Source organism: Ammospiza nelsoni, chromosome 1, assembly GCF_027579445.1.
Source record: "Ammospiza nelsoni isolate bAmmNel1 chromosome 1, bAmmNel1.pri, whole genome shotgun sequence".
NCBI classification, from domain to species: Eukaryota; Metazoa; Chordata; class Aves; order Passeriformes; family Passerellidae; genus Ammospiza; species Ammospiza nelsoni.
The window spans coordinates 116,624,475-116,652,061 of record NC_080633.1 but is presented as its reverse complement, the minus strand read 5'-3'; the positions used below and the strand labels follow the sequence as shown (position 1 = coordinate 116,652,061).

The following is a 27,587-nucleotide window of genomic DNA, read 5'->3' as shown; positions in this document are numbered from 1 at the left end:
CTAGCAAAATTTCTTAAGAAGTCCTGGGGAGACCTAGGTATGGCAGACAACAGAAATTACCTAGGAAAGTCAGTGCACTCAGAAGAGTGCACTGACTGGAGAGTGCACTGGAAATATCAAAAGGAAGGGACTATTAAGAATCTTTAATCTACACAGTTATGTTGCATTGAGCATGCATAGAAGAACAGGCCTCCATCCACTGAAGAGTCACAACATACAGTTTTATTATAAGCACTGCTTTTATAATCCAAAGGGGAATGAGTCTTTCCTCACACCTCACTCTTCACAAAGTCTTTCCTCCCAAAGAAAACCAGATGCAGAAGCATTTTCCAGCTCTTGTCCTGCCAAAAAAAAAAAATTATTACGAAAGATGGAGAAAGTAAGATGGTAGCAAGGTGAATGACATGGATTACAGCCTGCAGCAGGAGAGACCCAGGATCTATCAATTGATTAAAAAAATAAAACTGTAAACTTTTCAAAAATAAATGCCTTATACCCAACCAAGTCTCCCTTTCTGTAAGAGAAGGCCATAGTTACTAAGCCCTTAGCAGTCCCTTATCCCTGCATACTCAGGAAACCATTAGTTGGGAAACTTTCTGAAGTGGGAATGCTGGAGGCCAAAATTTCCACACATATAATTGATAGACCACTAACAGCTACCAGTTAAGTTATATAGGTTAGTTGGGGAAAAGAATGCTTACTTTGAGAATTCCAATAGAGTTTGAATGTAAAAGACTACTCTGCTCTGCATGGTCAATGCATGGTTAATGCATTTGCATTTCTCCTGGCATTATCCAAAAAAGACATGTCTTTGTACTGAAGACATTGATAACTCAGGATGAAAATCCTCCTGGCCTTATCCTGCAGCTGATCTGGGGTATTTTGAAATCAGGCAAGATAAGCACTCACAGAACTAAGCATAAAAGTCTGTCTGTAGAGTCCAGCTTGACGTGTTTTTGGAAATTAAGGGTCTTTTCCAAAGGACTGCACTGTTTGTATTTTTAAAGTCAATCAAAAGTGTTGATTTTTGCAGACTCAAGACCAAAGTCCTCACTGAAAAAATCATACCATTTAGAAAAATTATGGTCCTCCAAAGATACATTTATCAAACTTCAGCCAAGAAGACTGCTGAATATAACTAGGACACTTGCAGTGACATGGTGGCCTGCCTGCAACACAAATTGGTTAGTGCTAAAAGAATTAAACCATCAAAAAAAAAAAAAATCAGAAGTGCAAAATCCACTTCCATATACCTTTGTGAACTCACTCCATATTTTTTTGACTGCCATTGTGATACTGAATTTAGATGCATCCAGAAGTGTTTGAGGGCTGGCTGTAACTAAAAGTATCTTGAACTTTAAAAAAGACATCTAGCATGTATGCACAGAAATGCCTTTCATGTTTCCATGTAAAGAGCATCCAGTCTGTAATCTTGCAGATCATTCATTCACAGGTTATGTCTATGTATCTACAAATTTCCAAACTGCAGTGTTTGTTTTTCATCTATCCAGATGAATACCCCAAAAAATACCACTGACCCTTTGACATGATAAATGACTCTGTGGGCATTTTATTGCTAAGATGCAAAACTCTGGAGAGTCATGCAATCATGCAATCTAATTAGTCTTTTAGATGGTGAAATATCATTCAGGGGAGATATACTTTACAAATAATATTATCAGGATTCTCTTTTCCCTACCTCTTCTCTAAATTGTCTTCATAGATATAGATGTACACAAATACACTGCCATACACTATCCAAATGACTGGCCTGGATAAGATGATTTCTGCTTAGACAGACCATTGTTTTTTGCTGAATTTCATTTAGAAAGGCTTTTTGAGTTGTAGACAGAATCTTTACAGAGTACACATTGATGATGTTGAAAATGCAGAGAAAAATATTTTTAAGTTCTGTCATTCCCTATACTCCATTTCAATTTCATTTTTATGAAGGCATTTGAAAGCAGTGGAGAATCTAGTTTGAACCTTTATTTTTATTTTAGTTTTCTCATGTCTAAATTATAAAAGACAGATCCCAATTCTTTGGGTACTGCAACTTAATTTACCTCCAAAGATGCATTTTTTCTTCTTCTTGCTGTATAGTTGCTCACAGCTGAAATTGTTCAGTCATAATGAAAACACACTTACTGCATTCCAAATGCTTACACAAGTATGCATTTGGGGAATAGCTTTCTTTTATTTTAAGTTATCTCCAAGGAAAAATATTGTAAAATATACCATTCTTGAGAGAGTTTTCAGAAAAAGTTAAGCAGAGTTAAAAAAATATATTTCAGGTGACTATTCTATTGAGCTTAAATTTGAGTAACTCTAGTGTAATACTGATGTCTAATTTTGCTATCATTTCTGCTCAGTATTTTCCCTCCCCTCTAAGAGTACCATGCAGTTCCATAAGAGGGCTGGATATGTTAACTCATCCCTAAATTTCTTACCCTTGCCCCTAGCAAAAGGATTGCAAATTAGATAAAGCAACTACTTTTTTCAGACTGTGATACAGAACACATTTCAAGCCATTCACTCATTAGAAAAGAGTATGACTTTCTTGAGCTGCATTGTCAGAGCCAAATGTTTCATAAACTACAAAATGACATGTTTATTCTGTTTGGGTACTTAATTCTTAAATTTGCTCATTCATTCATGCCTAGCAGAAAAATCTAGGTTATTGCCTGCTCAGTCAGAAGCAACAATTGAAAAATAATTACACTGCAGCAAAGGCACAAAATTCTTAAACTTTGATGCGCCTTCCAAAAAGTTACCATGAATTTCTCAATTTTCTTTCTTCTTCATCCCCCCTAAACCCTTTTCTCAGTATTGCAAGTTCATTTACTAGAAAAATATGTGTGCTGAATGGAAGCAACCATTTATTCTTTTTCGACACCTTTGCAGCTAAATTATACTGTGGGTAAGTATACTTATTAAAACACACCTATTGAACAAAATTTGGATTAAGTACTTTTCTGTATTCTTTAAAGTTATATAACTACAAAAGATAATGTTAGTAAATGAAACATATACTTGGCTAATTAATGCACGCAATTAAAAGTACATAATTGTCTTTTCATTCCCATTTAGGTCTCTATTCAAAAAAGCACTTAAGAATATCCCGCTCTTTAATGTGACTACTGTACTCCTTTAGGCATATGACCAACCAAATATTTAAGGATGCACTTAGGCATGTGTTTAAGAGGTCTGCTGAAACCAGATGTTAGTGTAGAAGAGCATGCAAAAGAGAGCACTCATCCCCCTTGGATTGAAAAATCTATTAAAAATGCTTCTGAATTAAAAAGAAGCACAGTAAAATATGAGTTCAGTTCAGTTCATCCCAACTGAAAGGAAAAGCAGGAAATGCTCTCAGAGGCTGACAAAACCTGCTGTTTCTATCTAAGTCCAAAGAAGTAAATCAAAGTAAGGAGTAAATACAGAAATTCACAGCACTTGCTGCACAATCCTCTTCAGAGTTTCTTGAAATCAGTGTTTAAGATCTTCCTAAGTGAAGAGGACAGAAAAAGCTGTCATTACACTAGCTGTTATCACAACTAACCTCTACATAATTAAAGCCTTTTTTCATATTCACTTTGTTACTTAGAAGCCTGTCTGCTTAGTAAACTCATAATGCAGCATAGACTGTTTGTTCATAGTTTTGCTTTTTTCACTACTACAACACCATAGCAACCCAAACACCAAATATTTATTTTCTTTCTCAAACACTGCAAGTTATTTTATGAAAAAATTTATGCAAATTGGGCAATACATTGACTCATTCTGTTTGTCTCTCTTGCATGTATCTCTAAGGCACCTATCACCATGGTGCCTAAATGCTGTGGCACTATAGTTATTTGCCAGCTTTCTTGTATCATAAGTGGTGTCATCATTTTTGTCCACTTTTATACAGCCTTTTTATATAAACTCTAAAAAAGTATCAGCTAGGACAGAACAGTCACGGATTAAATGCAAGGAGATGCTTTCTGCAGCAATAAACAGAAATCAGTAGTAAAATTCATCATCCTGTTTCCTTCAGTCTTCATTTACTCTGAAAATAGTTTATCCAAACAGTAGTAGAAGGTGTTCCTTTGATAAAAGCTTCTCTGATTTCAAACATCCTGGACCCAAAATCACTTGCATTCTACCTCCAAACCAGCTCTTATAACCCACAGCTGCCCACAAAACACCACACTGTCCTAACAAATTTTTGTAGTACATAATTCAACTTATTTCCCTTCTTAGAACTCATTCAGAGTGCATCATCCCCTAAAATATACTGTAATCATTTTAACTCCAGACCAATGTCATCCTACAAACAAGTTATCTTACTGTGAGACCCAGGATGTGTAAACAATCCTGCAGAGCTTCCTTGCTACTACAAATACAAAACAAACAAGGGACGAGAAACAGTGACATTTGTAAAGATACACCTTCTGCTGATGGTAAAAGTTAAGATCTTTTATTCCTTTCCTCCTCCTTTAATAGCAATCAAATGGAGAGCACAGGAAACTGCAAATAAACTTTATATTTGAAAAAAAAAAAAAAGAAAAAAACTAACATGGGCCAAAACATCGTGATGGTGTATTTGACTCAAAATAGAATGATTTTTCTCCCATAATATTAAATGGAAAAAGTATAACAAGAAATAAGTGAAATGGAAAATTGCTAAAGCTGAAGAACATTACACAGAAAAAAAAGCAGCATTTTTTCTAACAGCTCTGAGATTACATGAGAAAGAGAGAAAGGATGTGGAGGAGGGGGAAAGGGATAGAGAGGTAAGACAAGGGAACATGAAGCAGGCTGAAAACAGAATAGAAACAACTTTTATGGAAAGACTAAAAAAATTAGGAGAAAGCACAAAATCAACAGAGGCACATTCAAGACTTTAAATATTCTGCAGAATAGGTTTTCCATAAAAAACTTAAATGTAATTGGACTGTTCATCATTTATAAACTGGATTTTTTGTAGTTCATCTTGCCACAGGCCAGACTGCTTCCACTTCTCTTACCTACAGCATGTTTTACTCTGTGGAGTTTATCTTAATCTCTGCAATTCTACATCAAAAGATATCATAAGATATAATTTTTAGCCAATGTTTTAATTTAAAACCTTTTTTTAAACCATTGGTAAGATAGGGTTATTACTGGAAGGCAAGTGCCTCCAAACAGAAAAATGTCTCACTTTTTAGTTGTTCTCAAGGATGGCAACAAAGTTTGACAGCTGACATTTCAGGAAGCAAACAGAGCTTGAAATACTACATTAATAAAGCATATTTTGTCTTTCTTAATGGAACATATACAGGGATATTATAAAAATAAAATACTCTCTTCTAACTTGAATATTCAGATCCTTCATTGATCATGATGCTTTATCACCAATGAAATGTACTCCATTCTTAGCACATCCAAACTCATATGAAATTGATGATTTATATATATATACACAGCACCTTACATCTTCAAAGAGTTTGTAAATAGCAACACCTTCATTCTCATCCTATTTCACTAATGCAAAATGTAAGACTTGACATCAGAAATATGTAAAACAAGAAAATTTAGATTTTTCAAAGTACAACTGATATTAGAGAGATCTAAAATTTCCACTGATATATGAGAAACTCTGCCTAGATAAAAACTAGGTCTCTGTGAATTTCCACTCTGTGGAGGTGGGCACAGGCATGAAACCTCATCCTTTGCAGAAAATAAATTAACATCACCATTTCTTTTCAGTATTACAAAATTTTTTGTTGACTGAATGTGCACAACCTCTGCCTTCCAAGGCATCAAATAATGTCATTGATCAGACATAAATGAATCAGTCAAACCTGTTCAGCTCATAACCAACCCTTTTTCTATGTTCTAGAAAAGAGTGGTTGTATTTCTGTCTAGCCCATGGCTATACATACAGCCATATTGCTAAGGCACTGCTCAAAATCCTGCCACATCATATAGTTTTATATGGCTGCATATGCTGTATTTCAATACATTTTTGAAATTACTTAACTTGATGGATCTTCTTGCAGCTGGCCTACTGAATTTCAGGACTGCTAGCACAGCCAGCTGCTATGAGAGTTCAACTCTTTTGTACAAGTGACTGATAACTCTGTGACTACTGTTAAATTCCTGGACAGATCAAATGAAGCTCACCTCCCCCTAGATCTGAAATCTCTTCAAGCTGCTTTTTTAAAGCCACATAACAAGAGTTTTGTCCTGACATTACTGTTCCACTTTTTCTTCCCTGTCTTAAAGGAATTTTCATTCTTCTAGTTCTCATGGGAAATTGTGTTAAAATTCAGGAACCCGACCTTAGGTTGCATTGAATATTCCCATTGACTTCAGGCCATAAAAAAGGAAAACTGTGAAAAAGAGTTATATTCTGTCAAGAAGAATATGGCTCCAAATGCTGGAATCATCCTGACAACTCTATTTCAGAAGTTAGCCAAGGAGAAAGAAAGGGCCAGATCTCTTGAAAATTACATACACATACCTCACACACATGTATACACATACAAAGCATAAAGGAGAATAGAAAAGAGAACCTGGAAAGAAACCCTGCCAATTTATCAAGTGGTAGATGAATTATCCCCAAGACTTTCATAGAAGCAGCAGCCACCCCATTTTAAGGTGAAATTTTATTTCAGTCTCAGCTGCAGCATAATCTCAGATCCATCCATCCGTGTTTCGCCCACTCCCCCTCCTTTCCCCTCACAGTCCCCCTGCTCCCTTCCCAACTCACATGTTGAGTAACTTTGAGGCACCACTTCCTCACCAATACCACAGTTTTCATGGGCCTGGCTAGGTAGGAATTGCAGGAAGAAGGATTGAATTGCTAAAAAAAAAAAAAAAAAAAAAAAAAAAGGCATTGGAACATTGGAATTTTCCAGTGTTTGGTCTTCCCTAATACCAGAAGCACCTCTGAGTTTGAGTTTAGCAAGCAGACTCTTAGGTGCTGTTTCATTATTGGCTTAAGCTACCCTAAGTATGGAGTGTGCCAAGAGGCAGGCCCACTCACCACCTCCCTCCCCCTCCTCTCCTCAGACCTAGGTAAATACTCCTCTCATTTTATCATCAGTTCTCATGCTGCCTCAGAGTCAGCCAGATCAAAAATACAAAATGATCCACCTAAGATCTGAGCCACACACTAATTTTCAGATGGTTCCTGACACAGCTGACCTTGAAGTCAAAAGCATGCTCATTCTCCCAAGGGAGACAGCAGAATATGCAGCTGGAGCAGGAAGGGAAAGAGAGCTGTACCACTATCTTCAGCAGCAGCACAGATTTAAATTTGCTGAAGCCTACTGCAAAACCACAGCTCTGTTATGTTAGGAACAGCTCCCAAATGAACCAAACTGTACAAAAGAAAAAAGCAGACCTTGACCCTTGATTTTAACGTTCAAGGAAGACAAGAAAATACAGATATTCTCCTGAATCAGAAATGCCAGATGGCAGAGAGGCACATTTGAGTATGTTTCCAAAGCAGAACCAGTAATAACACCCTACACCTGGATGCTATGCCTGCACTAACTCCTGACTTAAAAGCAGTGCTAGTAATTATGGGAGCATATCCCTTAAGCTGTGTGTGAAAATATGTGTACCTCAACAAATTTATTTCCAATAGGTTAAGGGAGAAATTGTCTGAAATGGCCTTTTTGGGTGTGCATGGAGAGCACTTTGAGAAGCTGATGGAAGAGACACAATAATACCCATGGGCTGTAGTCCCAGTTTTGAGCAGTAGTGATCTCATGAGACTGATTGTATTAACACTGCTGGTTCATGCCTTTTGATGCCCAGTCAGCTCAGGTTTATTGCACTTCAGTGTTTGAGCTGGAATGTTAGGAAACTGCATCTATTCAAATAACCACTGCAGCACATTCAAATGGAAGAAATGCCTTTATACCACCTAAGACAGACAAAAGTCTAGGGAAGCAGGGCAAACACAAGCCTGGTCCAGCCTGATTTTGTTGCCTAAAATTGGTGCCAGTGGGCTGTCTTCTGAGGCAGGAGGAAAGCAGTTAACTACCCTTGTGCAGTTCAATGCCACGAGAATACCTTAGTTTGATGTACAACTATCCAGAGAACCTGAAATGCTGCAGAAATCCTTCCATTTTTAACAGCTGACAACAGCAACTCTAAGTATTCCATTTATATTTCTGCTATGATACTTCAGAAGATCTTATCCTGGAACACTTGTGTCGGGTGACTAATTACATAAGAATTGTTCATTTTTGTCCTTTTTACTGCAGGAGTATGTTCACAAAGTTAGTCCTTTATCTGTGATGCACTTCTGAAAGAGAAAAACAAAAAAGACAGAGAAGCCTGGGGATTTGATTAGTTTCTTCCAATATATTTAATTGCTATTACAGCCAGAAATATGTAATACACTATAATACAATTTTCTTTTTGAGAGTAAAACTTGGGTTAAATACTAGCACAAATTCACGTGATAGCAAAGTAATCTCAGGAGTTTCAAAAAACAGAACATGGCAAGCTAGACTTCCACTGTTTTTTTGTGGTTCGCTTCTATAAATTTTGGGCACAGAATCAAACTTTAACATTCTACATAGAAAGCCGGAATCTTTCTAAAAATTCTTTTACAAATCAGCAAGACTGGAAACAATTTGATAGAAGACTTACTGTGTATGCTCTTTCAGCCATTTCACTAGAAACTCATTTTAGCTTTCTCTGAGGTAGAGATAAACCACAGCTAAGAGACAGTTATTAAATCTTCTTTATACATTCTGTATGAAATGTATTAAACCAAAAAAAATACTATATTCAAATAAGGTTAAGGGTCTGACTTAAACCCAAAGGCATGGAAATTCAGAAATATTGTGTCTTCCTACCCTTTACTCTCTTCAGTGTGGCTATGTATTGTAGCAAAAATGACTTGTACTCAGGTTCCTTAAACCTCTTCTTTATGTTACATTTCTCCTTAAAGGTACTTTCTATTTTAAGGTTATTTCAATTTGCATTCTCTTTGTGGACTGAATTCTGCCCTGGACAGTCTGGGGGGGGGGGGGGGGTATTGTTTGTTTGTTTGTTTGGTTTTTTAAAATAATTCCATTTTTTCAAATGATTACAGAAACACAGATGTGAGAAAAATAAAGGAAAAGTATGTATGTATTAGTCTTGGCAACCAGATATTCTTGCTTTTATTTTTCAACACATACCTTACAAATCACGCTCGCGAGAGACAGGCAGGCAGATGTAGGACATGCATGACTCTCAGCAAGTGCAAGCACATGCTTCAGCTCTCTCCCTGCCCCCCTGCAGCTCCACTTAAACATATGTAAATACCTATTACATATTTCTCCAGTGAACTAAGTAGGAACCTTGCAGTTGACACTGCAAGACTTTGTGCCACAAAATGCCTTGGGGCCTTCTTCCATGATGGACTTTTTCCCCTTTTCCTGAATACAACAACGACCAGTGGAGGTCACACTTTATTCAAAAAAAAGTAAGATGCTTGCAGATCCTCCTTCCAGGGGGCTGTCAGCCTTGAAACCACCTCCTACACTGTGGTACAGTAGTTTGGGCCTGCTGACCTCTTGGGCAAATTGCAAATTGTGTCTTCTCAAGATAACTTCAAGCAGGGAAATTCCACTGCTTGAAGGAGGGGGAGGGTATCTTAGGAGGATGATGGAGGGTTTTTTCCTATATTCTACAATTGTAAACGAGTTTGAGTTTCTTTTCCTTCTCTTTTATTTCAAATTATTATTTGCTTTTACTTAATTATCAGCGTATTATGCAGTCAGGCAACTGTCTCCACACAGCTATTATAAATCTACATGCATTCAACAAATTGTTAGAAACTTGATAATTTCAAATGTGGCCTGGGAGTTCCCCTCCACGTGTTTCATATATTCTGATAAATATGTATATTTAATTCTGTAATACTTACACATGCTACTGAAGGGTCAATTTTTAAAGATGAACAGCCAACGCAGATGATTCATTCCCTCCAACTGGTACTCCTGCCAACTGCTGAAAAAAAAAGGACAATGGCCATTCCAACAAAAAACAGTGTTGATTACACTCTGGTAGCCAGAGTAAAGGGAGATGATTTGGAGGACGTCCACAAACATTAATCTTTGCAGTCTGACTGTGATAAAAGTAAACCATTCAAAATCCTCAAACAAATAATCCTCAACAAAATAGTGTAAGACTATAAAATAATACCAGTGATGTAGATTTATCTTAAGATACCACAGAACAAGACACAGGGGATTGAGAGAAATTCCTTAAACAGATAATACTTGACAGTAGTAGACAATCTCTGTTAAAGAATAAGAGAAACAGAAAGCAGTAGCCTTGACCCAGAAAAGGTATTTCTGCCTTATACAGCATAGAAGACAGACATTCAAGAAAAGCTCATCCATGAAAAATGGTGATCTCCTATTGCTGCCAAGGTCAGTCAGACCTGTTGTGATATCTTCTGTAAATGCTGACTCTATCACTTACAGTTTTCCAAGGACTTCCTTAACACCCAGAGCTTTTTTATTTTTATTGTGGAACAAAGTTATAACATGAAACTGTCAAACTAGAAAGCCCAGAAAAGGAAGACAGAGTTTTTATTAGACTTAAGAGTGACAACTCCATCAAGAAAAAAAACAACCATAACAGTTATAAGGAAGGGGATATGAAGTTCCTAGAGATCCACCAGAAAAATGCCAAAATCTCAGCAAAGAAGTAAATTTTGCTCCCAAGTCAGCAGTCCTAACAGTTTATCATGCCCCTTGAAAATTGACTGCAGATGACATGCAGATGGCATATCTGTTTCAGCCTATCAAGTGTGAATGGGATGGAATTTGCTACAACAGGAAGCTCTAATGGAAACCCCCAATATACTTTTACTATACTTCAGTCACAACCTTTTGCACTTGGAAATGCCAACTGTGCCAACTGTATGGTGCTTTTATGACAGCAATCATGAATGCCAAAGGGAGAAAAATAAATTCAAGCAAGTAATTTTATTTTCTCCACCTAAAAAATTAAAATGGGATAATAAACTGTAATACCTTCTAGGCCTAAATTTTTCTTTTTACTCTGTGAACTTTACTATACTTATATGTATTCAGAGAGAATACAGTTTGGACCCCTCTCTCTATTAACATCTGTAATTCTGAGCTTGAATTAAACTAATTAAACCCATGTAATAGAATGTACTTAGACTACTTTTTTGCCCCACTGCTTTGGGGTGGGAGCCTCCTGTTGAAACATCTACTCGCCTGGGGATTTAAGAAACATCCCTCTCTTCACAGAGACCTTGTGAATATAAACAAAAATGAAAATCTTCTCTAGCAAAAGACATCTGAAACAGAAAAGTAAGCTTGTAAGTTTTAAGTAAGTCTGTAATGATCCCTTCATGTCAGGGGAGCTCATGCAGGGCAATTCAGCTCTGTTTGGAGGTTCATCAAATAGACAATGATGACATCATTGTTCTGAATTTAAAACTGATTAATCACCTGCTTATCATCTGTCTTGCAGATGAGAATTCCCTGTTGAATGCTATGGATAAACTGGTGATAAAGACCCTTCCTCTGCTTGTGACCAGTTTGGTCTTTTCTTTCTCCTGTCTATTCAGGTGACATATTAATATGTACATTTGTAAAATACCTGCAAATACAGATGGGTATTATTAATGGTACCAACTATGAATACAGGTTTGTTCTCAAGACGTCTGTATATGATGCAGTCTCCAGATAACATTTATACAACTTATATGAATCCTCAATTTTTGGAGGAGAAACCAAAATGCCTTTAGACAGCTTTTAAACTGCAAATAAATTGTTGAAAACATAACTTTCCTTTAAAAAATCTAAGTTACTGAACTCTAAGTACAGGCCTCCAGTACACTTCAGAAAAAAAACAGCACGAAACCAAAAATTCCTGATTCCTTATACTTCTGGATGTTTCATGATTGATCTAACAAGGTAAGTGGAAGAGTGGAAAATTGGCAACGTTAGCAGTTGAGTATATCTTGCAATTGAGAACTAGCATACATCACACTGTGATGTATTTTTGAGCCTTCCTTCCTTCATACCATGTGGACAGTGTAACTCATAAAAAAACCTTGATAAGATAGAAAATACAGGAAAAGAATAAAAGGAACTTCATGTTTCCCTTTGTTTCTCTGACCACAAGAAATAATCTAAAGCCCAGTAAAATGTTTGCTTTTGAGATTGGCCTACCTTCCCCATGTCTGCAAGGCCACATTTAATTTGGTAATTTGAACTGAATCAGCTGGCAGTGTCTTTGAGACATATGGGAATGGATCAAAGCTGCAAATATGCAAGGTGAATTTTACATTTTTATATTTCTTTCATGGTAATTTAAGTTCTTGATTCTCTGAGATATTTTGTGCTTAATTCCTACTGGGGGCAATGGCAGATGAGTTGTAAGAATCTTTTCTGAGATGCAAAACACAGTTCGGCTTCAACCCATGTGTCAATTCCTCCTCCAGTGTTAAATTGTGGATCATTTTTTGGATTAAGAAGTTATGGCAATACTCAGGTTTTCTCTCTGTTTTGTAGCAAAGGGAACTCAGAGGCTTTCTTTAACTTTTAGAAGTGATTTGTACTTCCTTATAGAGAACAATTTATTTTCATACAAGTGTGATAATTTGGGGCCCATCATTTTCACCACAAACAAATTAAATAAGACAGGAGCAATAGCTAAAATAATAAAATAGCTATCTCTTTCATTACATATTTGATAACACTTTGTTTGACACACTATCAGGTAGCCTTACAAACTGTTTAAATACTCTGAAACATATATTACACCTATTGTTTTTATACTGTACTGAAGATCTCTTTTTTCACATTGATTTATGCTTACTTATAAATGCATACACAGAATGTCAACACTTAAAACGAATCAATTTCTTAAAGGATTTGAGTTCATTCTGATGAAACAACCAGATTAATTACATTGTTTAAAAAAATTCTGCAATCTTAATATATTATCATTTGCATCTTCCCAGATCCAAGTGTCATATCCAGATTAAGAACATGAAACAGGACATCCACACAAAAGAGACAGACCCTTTGTCCTATTATTATTTAATTAACTACTATCTAGATATGGATGAGCATTGACCTTTGTTATGAATGGTAAACAGTCCTGTGAGATAGTAAATCAAAAATTTCAGCAGGAGGGATTTTCTTAGCAAAATCTCATTGGTTCCCTTATAGCTTATCTGTTCCTCCTGGCTACCAAAGTACAGTGCACAAAGAAAGAAGCAAAATGATTTTCCAATCCAACTCTTTTTAAAAATACGCAGCAGAAAACTTTTCTTTAAAGAAGAGCCAGCCTCATGAAGAGATTCTTGTGGTGCCTAGCCTAAGTATAATAAATACTAAGCCATCATCACAGTCTCACATTTCCTTCTTTCTAGGAAGACCAGGAAGTCTGCTCTTTGTAATAGATTATCAGATATCTAGTGGTCTCAAATAAAACTGGGTATATATGTGTGAAATTTAAACAAAAAGATGTTGGACGGTTGTTTTTTAAACTAAAATACTTTATTTCTCTTTGGCTGAGAACATTAGTTATGTCTGCTGATGCCCCCCCAACACACTAGACAGACCAGCTGGGTCAGACAGTACGATATACAAGAAAATAATCTGTCATATCAGACACAGTTACTTGTTCCACTGAATTCTGTTCTCCTGGCCACTGAAAAGACTGTGCATTCTCAAATGAGACTGTGCCAATGGCCAGACTGGCTCAGACCGAGGGGGTGTCCCAGCAGTACTCTGCCTCCAATGACGGCTCAAGACGTGACAGCCCAAGCTGAGGGCAAATACTGCCATTACCTACTTCCATGTCCTCCACCTCCAGATATTTTCAGCCCAGAGGAGTTACTGATCCATTCATGGTTTGTCCATCTAATGACCTTCTCAGTTTTCCAGTCTGCTGCATAAACCTCTTGCATCCACAATGCTGTTTGGCAAGGAATGCCATAGGAGTTCTCCATTGCATGGAGAGTATTTACACTGCACAGTCTAACTCCAGCAGACAGCATTTAAAAGAATAACTTTTTTAGTATTGGCAGATAAAGATCATGTTCCTTGAGGCATTTGTTCCTATTTATATGAGAAAGGCAATAACACTCTTCTCATATGCAGGTATAGCAACCTCTTTCAAGACTATTTTGGAGACATTCACTTGAATGTTGAATGGCTTTAAAAACTCAGTGCCCTTCTGAACAAATGTTCCTTCCTTTTGAGCTTCTAAAAATTGATTCATTCTTATAAATCTGTTTCAACTTTTTTTTTTCTTTTTCTGGAAAATGCGCTTCCATGAGCTAAAGTGGCCAAGTTTGATATACCATTGAATTATCCTGCAAAGGCCCTTGCTTTCTCAGTCCATCAAGGCAAAACCTACAATATTATTAACAATTTTAGTTCTGGTCTCCACAAACACATTATTCTGAAAAGCCTAGAGAACATGTTCCCTACAAAACAAAAGAATGTTCTAACAGAATAATATATATATTTAGCTCTTTAATTTTTACCAACTGTACAGATAACTGCCACAAATCTCAGGTGTTTTACCATCTTGATGATTAAATCATCTCTGTAAGTAGCAGCAAAAATTTTATAACTCTCAGGGCCTGCATCATTAAGTACTGAAAATAACTTGAAGTGCTGCGCAAAGCAAAAGGTACAGTTGTAAACTCCTACAGACTCCGAGGAACCCGAAGCCCTTCCTAAGGCAGCAGTCAGTAATATTTCACATAAATAAAAAGCCAATTCTCTACTTTTTATTATCAGACACTCCAGTCATTCTGGTATTGACATCTCCAGCTCTGCATTTCTGTACCTGCATGCACTTGTATGCACCTGCACACACTGGTTGCCTAGAACAGCTCATCTCGAATTGCTGTATCTCTACCACCTCTCTCCACAACAGGCTGCAAACTAATCCACTGTCCATGAATAACAAGTTTCTCAACAGCAGCTTTTCAATACGGAGCTTGCAATCTGTCTCCCATTCACTTTGTCAAATTATGGTCCACATATCAGCCATTTGCAGCAGTGATATATCTGTCAGGCGTCAAGTACATCTCTTGCAAAGGAAAATCTTTTTTAGGATTTTTTAACTTTCAAAATGTCTAATCCCAAACATGTAAAATAATGAGTCAGATGCCAAAAATCATGAGGGTTTGGGGTTTTTTGTGGGTTTTTTTTTTTCTTTTTTAATATGTTAATGTCCTTTCCTTTGCTTTCTGGAGCTTTTTCTAGGTCATGTTTTCAAGCTTTTCTCCAAGGCCAGAAGGGTTTCAAACATTATTAAAAAGAAAGCAACTGAGATCCTTTTGTAATTTCACGTTTAAGAAAAGCATTTATTGCCATCAAACTTAAATTCTGTTGAACTGACAACCAAGTACCTTCAGAGATGTTTTTGATCAAATAATCCTGAAATAGGAATATTGCTTCAAATCTGTTTTCTCTAGAGTTTCATTTGCATTACTTACGTATTTTTTTCAGATAATTAAGCTTTAATGAAAGCAGGTTGTTAGACATGGAAGAAAGTAATGACTTAACACAATCCTGAAGGACTCTACAGTATCAAAATATCTGAGGTGCAGATTATATATCTTTGTAAATGTATGTGTATATCCTCACACAAGCAGTGATGTTTTCACCTGAAATTTGAGAATTGCTCCCCCACAATACTGAGTTGCCTTGAAATCTTTACCGTAGAATTTTTTTTCAGTGATGAGAAGACAGTTTTGTGTGGCAACATGCATTACAAATCTTCTAAGATTCTAACTGGTTTGTGATGGAAATGTTCATGAGTATTGATAAATGTAACCATTGCTGTTAATCATCATAATCTCAGCTTGTTTGTGTGGCACTAAGTGATTCGTTTTTATTTAAAGAAGAAAAGACATTCCTTTCTTTTCATAACACAATTCCTCTGTTGGGCATTATCTAAGCTCAGCATAGTGTCCTTCCTGTATTCTTTCTCTTCCATCCTTTCTGCCCTGATTAAGACTACTGAAGACTCAGCAGGAAACCCAGTGGGATTGCTCATGGTGTCTTGAAGTCACCTTTTCTTTCATTGTTTTTGCCTGTTAAACCTTGTTATGCTCATCAATCCCTCTCCCGCATCCCACTGGATTCCGAACTTTCCTTTGTCAGCACCCTTGTTTGCTCCTAATTGAGCTCCTCCTAATTTTCCTTACCCCATCCGCTTCTCCTTCCTTCCTCCCCTCGCAGTTAGGCCATCTCCTCAAATGTCCCTCCTTCATCCTGTGCCTGGTGTCACCCTGTGCGCCCAGGTCCGAGCATCACCATTACTGGGGTACACCCCAGATGACTGTATATTTCACGGGTGCGCTTTACTTTCAACTTGTTTCCTGTTTTCTGGGACACGCTCATGGATCACAGCCTATGTGTGTCACCACAAACTCTGGGCGATAGCTTCCACTCCGCCGGGACTGGAGACGAGGGTCCGCTGACAGCGCGACCCACGCCAGCCTCAGAGGGCTGCCAGGGCAGAGGGCTCGCCCCAACTTTGCCAAAGGTCCGCGGAAATGGGTCCAAGGGTGTCACAGAGGCCCCTCAAGAGACCTGCCCGCGGCCACACCGGCACTCTGAGCCCGACCCACGCCAGGCAGCGCACCGAGCCCTATCCCCGCCGCCCTGCGGCCCGGCCCGGCCCCGCGGCGCGGCGGGGGTGCCATAGTAACGGGCGGGGGCCGGGCGGCGCCGGGGGCCGGGCGCAGGGCGCTGCGCGAGGGCGGGGACGGCGGCGGGATGGCGGGCGCGGGAGCGCCCCCTCTCCGCGGCTCCGGGCCCCGGCGGCCGCAAATGGCTCTTCCCTCGCCGGCCCCTTTGTGTGAGGCACACTCGGAGCGGCGGCTCCGCGGCGGAGCGCGGTGCGTCCCCTGCCGCCGCCAGCCCAACCCAGCCCGGCCAGGCCGGGCCGAGCCGAGCCGAGCAGAGCCGAGCAGAGCCGAGCGGCTCGGGGCGGCTATTCCAGCGCCTGGGCGCCCCGCTCCCCCCGGGGGTGCGCGGGGGGCCCGGCTGCTGTCGCCACCTCCCCCTCAGCCCCCCCCCAAGGCCCTCGGTGTGGTGGGGGACCAAAATACAACTCCACCAAACCAAAGCAAATAAATAATAACAATATTAATAAAAGAAAAAAAAACAGAGAGAGAAAAAGAAAAGGAAAGAAAGAAAGAACGGGAAAAGAACAGAGGGAGCGAGCGAGAGGGAGGGAGGGAGAAGCGAACCAACTCCGAGACTCCCATAAAGAGCGGCACGCACGGAGCGAGCGCCCCGGTGCCGATGCGCGGGGGAAACAATAAGTACTCGAAGTTACCTGCCCTGCCGTAGAAGAAGGAGGGTTCGTGGGTTCTCTTGCAGACATCTGCAGACCGGTGCTTTTTTGGAAGAGAATTTTTTTTTTTCCTCTCCTCTCTCTCTTTACAAACCACAAACGGATGTGAGGCAGGGAAGGTGTTTGACTACTGAAGTCAGGCACCTCTTTTTTTATTCTTCTCAGTCTTGTGTGTCCCCCCCCCTTCCCTCTCTCTCTCTCTCACGCACACACACTCACACACACACACTCTCTCACACCCCCCTTTTTGCACCTACATTAACGACCAAAAGAAAAGGAAAGGAGTTTGCTTGATGTTTTAGTGAAATGGACGTAAGATTTTATTCACCACCTCCTCAGCCTGCAGCCGCTCCTGATACGCCTTGTTTGGGACCTTCCCCCTGCCTGGACCCCTACTATTGCAACAAGGTGACTCGTGTTTTGTGTCGTCCGAGGTGTTTTATCTGTGCTGTCGGTGTGTGCTGTTGTCGCGGCGCGTTGCATGAGCGGGCGCTGCGCTCTGGCGAGCCGCGCACCAAGTTCCCCGGCGAGGCGGAGGGAGGGCAGCGGCACTTGCCGGGCTTTGGGGTTTGGGGAGCGCAGTGCCGCCCGCCGCGGAGCGGTGCCGCCGGGACACACAGCGGCTCCCCCGCAGGCACCCCAAATTAAACCCCCGGAGTAGTCTGGGGGCGGGCGGCTGGAGCGGGGAGGGGGGGTGGGTGGGAGAGGCATTTTCCATAACATCTTTTCGGAGAAACGGCGTGGACGGGGATGTTGGTGCGGGGGACTTGAATTTCCAGGGCGCTTATTAATCAGCAAGACCGCGTCCGCCACAAACCGGCAGGAACTCTGCCCCGCAGTTCATGTGTCAAAGAGCCGAAAAGCACGTTTGTGTGTGTGTGTGTGTGTGTGTGTGTGTGTGTGTGACATATTTGTGTATATACACACACACACGCACACACAGGCATACACATTTCTCTGTGTGCATAATAAGTCTGCATGGTGTTTACTAGTCGGTTTAGAACATCGGCTCCACTTTGTCACGGCTGTGCAACTGCCTTCCCAATTTCTCTGTAACTTGATTAAACCTCTGCAAATAGGGCCAGTATCTGAGGAGAGCTAAGTGTTAGGTCCCCGAGCCTTGGGGAAGGAGGAACCGCAGAGGATACATGCGCTTAGCCCTAATCCTGTGTCCGGTTCCGAGAGTTTGGTGCTGCGATCCCGGAGCACTTTGCGTGACTTTTGCTGCCGAGAAAGGGGGCTGGGGTTCCTGCATTGTTACTGCCGCTGTAGCCTGAGCCAGCTGGTGCTTAATGTATGAACTGCACTTTCTCTGCTGTTACGGAATGTGCTTTGCACGTGAATAAAACGCTGGCCGTAGGAAATGATCGGAAAATGCGAGTTACCCCGAGCACAGCCCGGCCAAGGGGAGCAAGCCGGGAGAGAGCGATGTGTTCAAACCTGCGCGCTCGGGCTCTTGTTTGGAAGCCCGCCGTGGCAGCCCGTGGCGGGCGGCAGCAGCAGCAGCAGCAGCAGATGGCTTTTCGCAGCGCAAGCCCCGCCGTGCGCAGGCTCCGCGGGGCCGGCCGCGGGTGCGGAGGGCGGCGGCGGGGCGCGGTGGCCGGCGGGGCTCTGCCGCGGAGGAGCGGCCCCAGCCCGGCCCGGCCCAGCCCGGCCCGGCCCGGCGGACGGCCCGGTCCCGCGCCCCGCTATTGTGGTGACGGTCTCACGTGTCAGAGAGACGTTCCGAGCCGTCCCTTTCATCCCGGGCAGCTGCCTCGATTCAGAGATAAACAGCAAAATAGAGTGTGCTTGTGCTGAGGCGCGGAGGCTGCGGCGCCCGGGTGAAGCCCTCTCAGTTTTCAGGAAAGGTTTCCCACATGGTCGCATCTACCAATCACAACAGAAAGGACCAAATTCATCCTGGCTGCATTTCACATATACTCAATGGAGTTATAGAATCCAGGGATAAATCGGGCCCTTTGTGGTGGATGCCCCAGGATATTTCAAGAGAGATCCCAGAGGTATGACTGTTAGCGTTGTTTTAAGTAACTATTTTGCAGCATCTGGCAAACGTGCGCTATATTTTGGAAGTTTGTGCCAGGAGTGAACTTGGTTCAGCAGGAAGAGTTCAAATGCAAAGGGGCATTTATGTGTTCATTAATTTTCTCTTAGTGCTCTGAGTAATCATGAGGCTACTGCTACTTTTCATCTGTGGTTTGCTGTTATTTTCTCTATTGTCAGTTTTGTAAATTGTAACAGTGAAATGTTGCCACGTGAAAAGCTTGGGCTGATATTAATGCCATAAGAACCAAAGTGTTTGAAGACTTGTTTGGCAGTGAAACTGGACAAACGATATTAAACCTATCAATGATTTAAAGCTTCAGAAGGAAGGTAATGACTTGAATACACATTTCACTCATCATTCTTGAGATAGTGGCCAGATTTAATTTAAAAGTTAAATGCTTTGGAAAATCAGGAATTACTTTAATATATTAAATCATTTTCCAATTAAGTTCCTTAAATAATTTTTGGTGTGTTGCACTCCAAATCGAATAAATTAATTTAGAAAGTCGTTTTCAGAATTTCTTTACTAGCTGGTTAAAGCTTCTTTCAAGTCATGCCATGTATGAGGGAGCAAACTGTTCTTTTCAAATGCAAATGAGACACTCATTCTGTAGACAAGTTGCAACTCTTCTATTTCACTTTGCCTGAACTGATAATGTGCTTAAAAGTGCACAGTCATAAGACATATGTTTTATGCTTGGAAAAGACTTACCAGGAATGTTTCAATATAAGAAATCGAGTACAGAACAATTGTCTTTCTCAGATGTCTTTACCAGTGACCACTGATAACACTGAATGGACAGAGTAGATTTGCCAGGCCCCTTGGAGGTGTACATTTAGTGAACATTTCATTTTTCACCCCTTCACTCTCTCCCTTTGCCCAGCATGATTAACATTGCTGTGAAAACTTATCTGACTTGTTCTAAACATGTCATCGTGTTACAGTATTGCTCTGTCACTCATTTTCAGGCTGTGTGTATTTAGGGAGTTGGAAGGGCGGGAGGCCTGCAGAATTTTATGTTCAGTATGTTTGGTTGAGTGTTCACTTTTAAACTCTCCCAGGAAAGGAGATGATGGCTGGAGTGTGATGGATCCTTGTTCTAGGCCAGAATGGTGGTCTTCCTTAGGAATCTACCTGCAAAACTCATTGGGAACTCATTCAAGATCCTCTGGGTTCTTGTTTCTTGTAAAGTTAGTTAAAACTTGCTTTTGGCACTTACTAGCGGATTTGGCCCTGTTTTTCATATCTAGGTTTTGGTGGTGTTTTTCCTTTTACAAATTTTCCAGACTTTGATTGTTTACATTTGAAGTCTGCTTGAGCTGCTGGTAATTTAGAATGTATTCCAAAAATAATTAGGCTTTTAAGTTTTCTAGTTGTTCTGTTAGTACTAGTTGTTTTCCCTGATCAGATGGTTGTTTGTAGCATATGAGTTCCCAGGCACATGCATGGGAGCTATTGACTGTGCATTTTTCTGTAGCCAGAGGAAAATAATGTAGATTCAAACAATCGCCTCTTATCTTACAATTTTCAGTTGACAGGCTTTGTTTCAGAAGACTGCTTAGATCTTTATTTTATAAACCTAAAATAGCATTCTAAGCATCTTAGCCTAATATTTCTCTATCTGCTGTGAAAGCTCATTATGCTCTGCATATATTGTTATGCAGGTTTTTCCTTGTTTCTCTTGCATTACCCATGGAGAGAGAAAAGTGAAGAAACAATGCAAACAATGTTGGTTATGACAACTGTGAGAGGTATCTCTTATACAAACAGACAGAATGGATGGTATGCTTTGGTATATAGGTCAGCCTTTGAAATAACATAGTGGAGCTCTTATGCTGGACAGATTTACGGTTGAGATTATACTATTCACCCCTTGAAACTTGAAGCATAATTGCAGTTCACATACGTTCAGGCTAATGTGAGTAGTCTGTTCAGTTGAAGTTTATTTTAGGAAATGTCACATTCTGTAATTGAGTTGAATTATATAAAAGAAGTAACTTTGATAATCCAGGTGTCTTAATTTGATAGAATATGGCCAGTGATTTCAAGCTGCCGGAAGAAGTCGGATGATAAGTTTAAATGTTTAAGTAGAGAGAAGTAAATAACAGTCTTGTGGCTTTCCCTATTGAAGTGTCACCTGCAAAGACCACTTTGATCAGTGCTATAAGAAGGATAGGTATATTTTAATTTTCATATTTGCAACTTCACAGTGTTTTCAGATATCTGTTCACATAAAGTGCAGTTATATAATTGTAGTTTGACACAGCTAATGACAGGGATGCTGACCTCTGCCATCAGTAGGCAGAAAATAATGGTCTTTACTGCTCCCAATGGTTAGCCTTGCAGAATTATGCACTGGATTCTTCTGTGATTTGCTACCTTATTCAAAAATACAGGAGCCTACAACTCATCTTTCTTGTATTCACTGATAGTTGTCAGTGCAGTGGAAAAATACAGGCAGGCAGCAGAGGTAAAATGATAGACTGTAGTTGTTTTTAAAAAGAGGAATACAGTGGAGAAAGGAGGGAGAGGGAAGCAAAACCTTTCAAATGAAAAAAGCAGAGTGACATTGGGTAGAAGTGGATAAGGAGATATAATACAATGCTTTGTAAGCAGGTAACAATCCCGCTTGTAATCAGAATTCCATGGAGCAAAAGTGCATTTATTTATACTCAGCATTTAGAGTAATTTATTGTGTAAACTTAACCCTACCATAGAGACTACTCTAAATAAAATGTTCCATGGCTGTTTACAAAGTGTACATTATTTCCAGGGGCTTGCTTCCATCCAGTCTCTATCTCAAACAGAGTTGTGGCAAGCAGGGTCTCTGAAGGACAGCTCTAAAGTTGAAATACTATGTTTCTGTTTTGACAGCATTTTAGATTATGCTCATATTGTTTATCCTGAACATATTTCCCCCTCCCCCTTAAAAAAAATACCTTGTCCTCTACTGGCTTAGAATCATACTTGAAATTTGTTACTGTTTTATAAAGGAGAGATTAAACAGTTGCATTGGGGCTGACTGTTGATTTTCAAGTGTTAAGTCTTTTAGTTTCAAAAATACCACATATGAAGAAAGGAAATGGTCTTTTCTTTCATATCTTAGTATGTAGTTTCAGAATTGTGGGCAAGTCTCAAGCATGCCTCCTTAAATTCCAGTGTTACAGAAAAGAAGTGGTCCCAATTTTAGTGGAACATAGAAAATGATTTATGTATGTGCTTTTGAGAAATCTTTCTCAAAGATTTCTATAAACCAAAGCATTTGCAGTAATTTATTTTTTTCTTTCTGCCAAATATCAGTACCCGGAGAGGAATTATGTTTTGTTCTCATACCAGAACGATGTGTTTCATCTCTAGAGCATTACCCTCAATCAGCCTATCATGGTCTTATGAAAGAGAAGTGAAACCAGTAAATTATTAAGAATGCTGAATTAACTAAACACTACAGCACATGCAGTACCTTTGTTGTTTACATTAAACCAAAGAGGAGCTGGAGCTGTTTTTGAGAAGCTGATACTGTGAAGGACTCTGCAGTTCCAGCTTCTCTTGAGTTCGGGGTGTGTTAGGGATGATCACACTTAACCGTGAAGAACTGAGCACCCTCTGGCCCTCAGATTCCCATGTCAGCAAGACTTTCTTGTCTTGCTAAAAATGTACAGAAGCATTTGAAAAATGGACTGTGTGTAAAACACAATTTATATTTTAGCAGAGAATTGTCCTAATCATGGTAGGATTTAGATTGAAATTCTTGGATATTTAAGTCCTGTATTGATGGTAGATATAAAAAAGCTTAGATGTTGGAAGTAAAAAAGCTTCCTTTGACTTCACTCTCAGCACTGCTCAAGAGTGACCTGAAAGCACCACTTTGCGTGGTGAGAGGGTAGTCTCTGGATCAGTGCAGACCTTGGCTTCTGGAACTGACAGGAGAGGCAATTAGTGGCAGCTTTGTTTATCTTTTTGAAGAGGACACATGCTCTTTGAATGTCTAGCATGGATTTCATACAATAAAATACTTTTTTTAAATGTAACCTAAATTTAAATGGTTTTTTGTTGCAGTTGGACTGCGTGATTGTTGTAGATCCCTTCCAACTGAAATAGTTTATTCTGCTGTTTTAGCTACGCAACTACATACCAATTTTCTGCCCAAAGAATGATTTCTCATTAAAAGTGTTGAGTTATAAACTGCTTCAAAACATGGTTTATAGCAGATTCGCCAAATGACTCTTAATTATAGCAATGCTTCCAAAATACTTTGAGGCATGGAATTCACATCAGCCCAAATGAGATTTTCTTGATCGTAGTGCTTTTCCCTGCAGTGTTCAGTTGGAAAATGGCAGCATTGCCTTATTCTATGGTTAGGCACAGAATATGTGGCCATAGCAGCAGCAACAAAGTGTGCCCCTCCAAAGCGGTGAGTGCACGTAAAGAGCTCTTGTCCCCCCTTCTAATGGAGCAGCTGCCATTTCTGTTCATTGGTAGCAATGAGTTTTCAGTTGGTAAGTCATCAAATAAAATGTTTAGCTCTTGATTTAGACCTTCAAACTTAAAATTGTTTTTCAGCTGGCATCTTGGTGCAACCCATATTTGTAATGTCTGTGGTTTTGTTTTGCTTCTTATGTTTGCAGCAAATTATTTTTAGCCTTTGAATTTCATATGGCTCTAATAATATTTATATCTTATCTTTCAATTGCACATATGCTAACACTGTTCTTGAGCTGTTCATTTAGTATTTCTCACTGGGCTGCTATTTGATTTGCTACAGACTCTTGTTGAATGGTTTCCTCCCAAGGAACACGCTGCCTTCTAAGTTGCAAAACATACTTGAATTACATGAGCATCTGACAAATCCAGGTTAGTGGAAATGTCAGAATGTTTTAGCATTTACATTCTTGACTGTTAAACCACTCTCTACCAATCAAAAGTGGCACGAGTTGGTTTTTTCAAAGGTTCTGCTGGCTAAGCATGGAAATTGAGCTGCTGTGGTAGTACTTTTGTCTCCTGCTATTGTTGTTGATGATTATATGGTCTTAAAGGTTAAATAGAAGTTACTGTAGTTGGTATGTATTTTTGTTATATTAAGAAAATCTGCAGTGAACTCCAGTTCTTATTCTATATGCAAGAATTCAGAACTCTGAAATCAGGCAGTGATAACCTGTACTTAGGGAAATGGGTCAGTAAAGGAAGTATGAAGCCTGCAATGTGAAGTAAAAGATTTATCTAGACAGTTCCTGCTAGGAGAGAAGATTATGTAAACATGTTAATTTCTGTTGTATCTGTGCTGCTCTGTATGTATATACACACATGTAGATTTCTGCTTCATTACATATATTGCTGACTTTGAAAGAAGTGAACTTACTCTGGGAATGCATAATTTCTATCCTGTACTATAAGTAATTGGCTTTGAAGTCATGTTCTGGTCACAGTTGCCAAAAGTGGGTAGGTTTGTGTTCATGAATAAGAGAAAACATTTGTTTCTCCTATGATCATCGTGCTTGCATCGATCTGAAATAATAATAAATAGTAAAAGGAAAAATAATGGTGAGAAGCGATGGTAGCCTTTCAGAAACATAATTGATCATTTGGCAGACAAAGTTGTGAACATTAGTCATAGAAACCTGCAGATAGTAGAGGCTTAATATCAAAGCTAATGATTTATTTTATGTTAATGACTTTCTGCTAGGGCATAAAAGACTGCTCATAATGGACTCTCAGTCCTGTGTTCAGTTGCGAAGGCTAATGGGATAATCTTACCCAAAACTAAGCTTTTTGAAGTAAATCATGGTGTTATTTTTTCAAGTTAACTCTTGAAAATGATTCTTTAGGAACTACTTGTAGTCTTTATAGGAAAATGTAAGGCGAGTTCTTTTTACTTCACCAGCAGTTTTCTTAATTGTATTGGAAATGTCTGTGCTTTTTTTATGGTTCTGAAAAATAATATTCAAGATATGAAAGTCATTCTGTCACTTCGGTATTTTTATCATAGGACAGTAGGTTTTTGTGAGGCACAGTTGTTTTTACAGGTTGAACAAAGGAAAAGAAGAATTATTTTTTTAGTGGCTTAGCCACTTATTAGCTAAATGGCAGTAAAACTCTTAGTTTTGCATTGAGAAGTTTTTTAAATCATGTTTACAATTAGTTATAACCAACATTATATTTCAATAAGAGATAATTTGCCTACTAAAGTTCACATAATGTGCTAATCATGTGTAGTGGTTAATAAAGGCCTCCTATCTCACTCCCCTGATGGCTATAAAAGGCTATTATGTTCATGGCAGCAGTTCAGGTACAGCTGCTCTGTGTTAATAATGCATCATTGTCCCACTAATACACACAGCAAAGGTCAGCAACCCTGAGCACCTAAAACACCCATTCTCTTTCCAAAATATTTATTAACACCTTAATGGTGTATCTATTAATTTTGGTTAGGATTATATCAGTTAATGACCCTCACGGAATATTGTGTGCTCAGGTTTTGCAACCTACATGCTGCTGTGGGCTGCTGCACTCATCTTTCCTCCTAAACACTTTTCATCACAACTTTTTTTTTTTTTTTTGGAGACTAACATGAAGACTAATACTTCATGGTCACCTTATGATTAACTTGCTTTGTTACTTAGTTTGGCAATGTTCATTTTATTTCTTCCGCTAATTTAAGATTCTGTCTAGAGGCTGAATTTTCATGACTTAAGACACTTTGTAGAAATTCTGTGTGCTAAAAAACTATGTGACTGTGTAACAGCTATTGACACATGCATGCACAGACACATGCATGTATACATGTGTGTACATGAGCACTACTTCCCCTAGGTTCCATGCATAATTTTATACTAGTTACTTATGTTTTCCTTTTTAGCATAGATTGCTGTATTCATAAAGGTTTTTTAAAATGCATTTTCTACAGACAAAGAACATACTCACATGGGATTTCCATTTTGCCAGGGAAACATGCAAATCAATAGGCCAGCACTTATCTACATTAAAATTAGGTACACTGTAATTTATGGGTGTAGTGATATTGTATTTGTCTTGCATAGCCTCAGATATTCTTTAACGTAGCCTGATTCTGTGTCTGTAGAGAAAAGCAAAAGTGTTAATTGAACAAAATCTCATTTTCTCATCTTGTAGTATTGTCTTTTGTTATCTGTTACTCATTTTGAAAACCTGATTTTTTTTCCTTGTGCTGTGTGATTTACAAACAAATGTTTAGAGGGCAGAAAAATACTATTACATTTCCATCAAGAGCAATGAAAAAGCTTAACTAGCTCAAGGGTTTCTTTTTGGTGTAGCACATAGCCTCAGCGACACATTTGTCATGCTTTAAATATATAATACATACAATAAAATATGTACAGGCACAGTTGTGATATATGTAGTGTTTGGCTCCATTGCTATTGTTTGTAGTCTCTACGGTTGTCATACATTGTTCTTTGCACATCATACCATTACAGCAGAATTTGACACAATTTCTAGCTTTCAGTCCTGCACCATTTTCATTGCACAATATACATGAGTTTGACAGGGTGTGTTGAGGACAACTCTGGCAAGCAATTGATATTTTGAAGTGGCAAGCGTTTCAGCAGCTGCCTGCTTGTGAAAAAGGAATGATAAGGTATACTGTATTGTTAGTTTCAGGCAAAGCATTAAGGTTTAAGCTCTGTAAAAATGTACACATTATTCGTCAGTGGTGAAGCAAGCCTTTTATGTTTTTTAGAGCTTAGCTCTCTGGCTGATGTGAACTAGAATGACATTGGTTTAATGGTCAGTAAATGAATAGGAGTACTTTGAATTTGAACCACTGCCAATTTTGCACCAACAAAGAGACTGACAAAAGAAAGATTTTATGTGAAAGCAAAGCACAAGCAATGTTTGGGGAGGTGGGGAGAGGGGCAGAGGAGCCCAACAGAAATATTCTCTAACGCAGCCTTGTAATGATTCTAAAATTGTTAAAACACATCCATTTTGCATGGCTCATCGGCTACAAACCTAAGCTGTTTCATCTAATGTTCTTTAAGACCTGTTGTATACACATAGTCTTTTAGAATATATTCATATGGAATTTACAGTGTGTTTTTCTAAATACCACACTGTGCCCTGGAGGCCTGCTGGCAGAACATCAGAGTTGTCCACTGCTGGAGTTCCCAAGTCTCTCTCTATCTGGTAGTGGGAAACTGTAGTTTAATCAGTT

The 27,587-nt window shown here is 39.3% G+C and overlaps 1 protein-coding gene and 1 long non-coding RNA gene across 4 annotated transcripts in view; one reads left to right on the top strand and one right to left on the bottom strand.

The window, feature by feature from the left end:
• Positions 1-204: 204 nt before the first annotated feature.
• Positions 205-17,541, bottom strand: LOC132083841 (uncharacterized). 2 transcript variants are annotated; one of them, XR_009419992.1, is made up of 5 exons: positions 17,338-17,541; positions 9,902-9,984; positions 8,050-8,284; positions 6,737-6,829; positions 205-341 (listed from the first exon to the last, which is right to left on the bottom strand). It is a non-coding gene; the product is annotated as an uncharacterized LOC132083841 (long non-coding RNA). The 2 variants fall into 2 exon arrangements; XR_009419994.1 differs by having other exon boundaries at positions 9,902-9,981; positions 17,338-17,456.
• Positions 17,541-27,587, top strand: part of TOX (thymocyte selection associated high mobility group box) — a 218,237-nt gene continuing 208,190 nt past the window's right edge. The window contains exon 1 of one of the 2 annotated variants that reach the window (XM_059488752.1): positions 17,541-17,763. In XM_059488752.1, the coding sequence (XP_059344735.1) occupies positions 17,662-17,763 (102 nt within the window). In that variant the 5' untranslated portion in view covers positions 17,541-17,661. Of the gene's footprint in view, positions 17,764-19,179; positions 19,359-27,587 lie in introns of those variants that run through there. The other variant, XM_059488743.1, reaches the window with a different exon arrangement.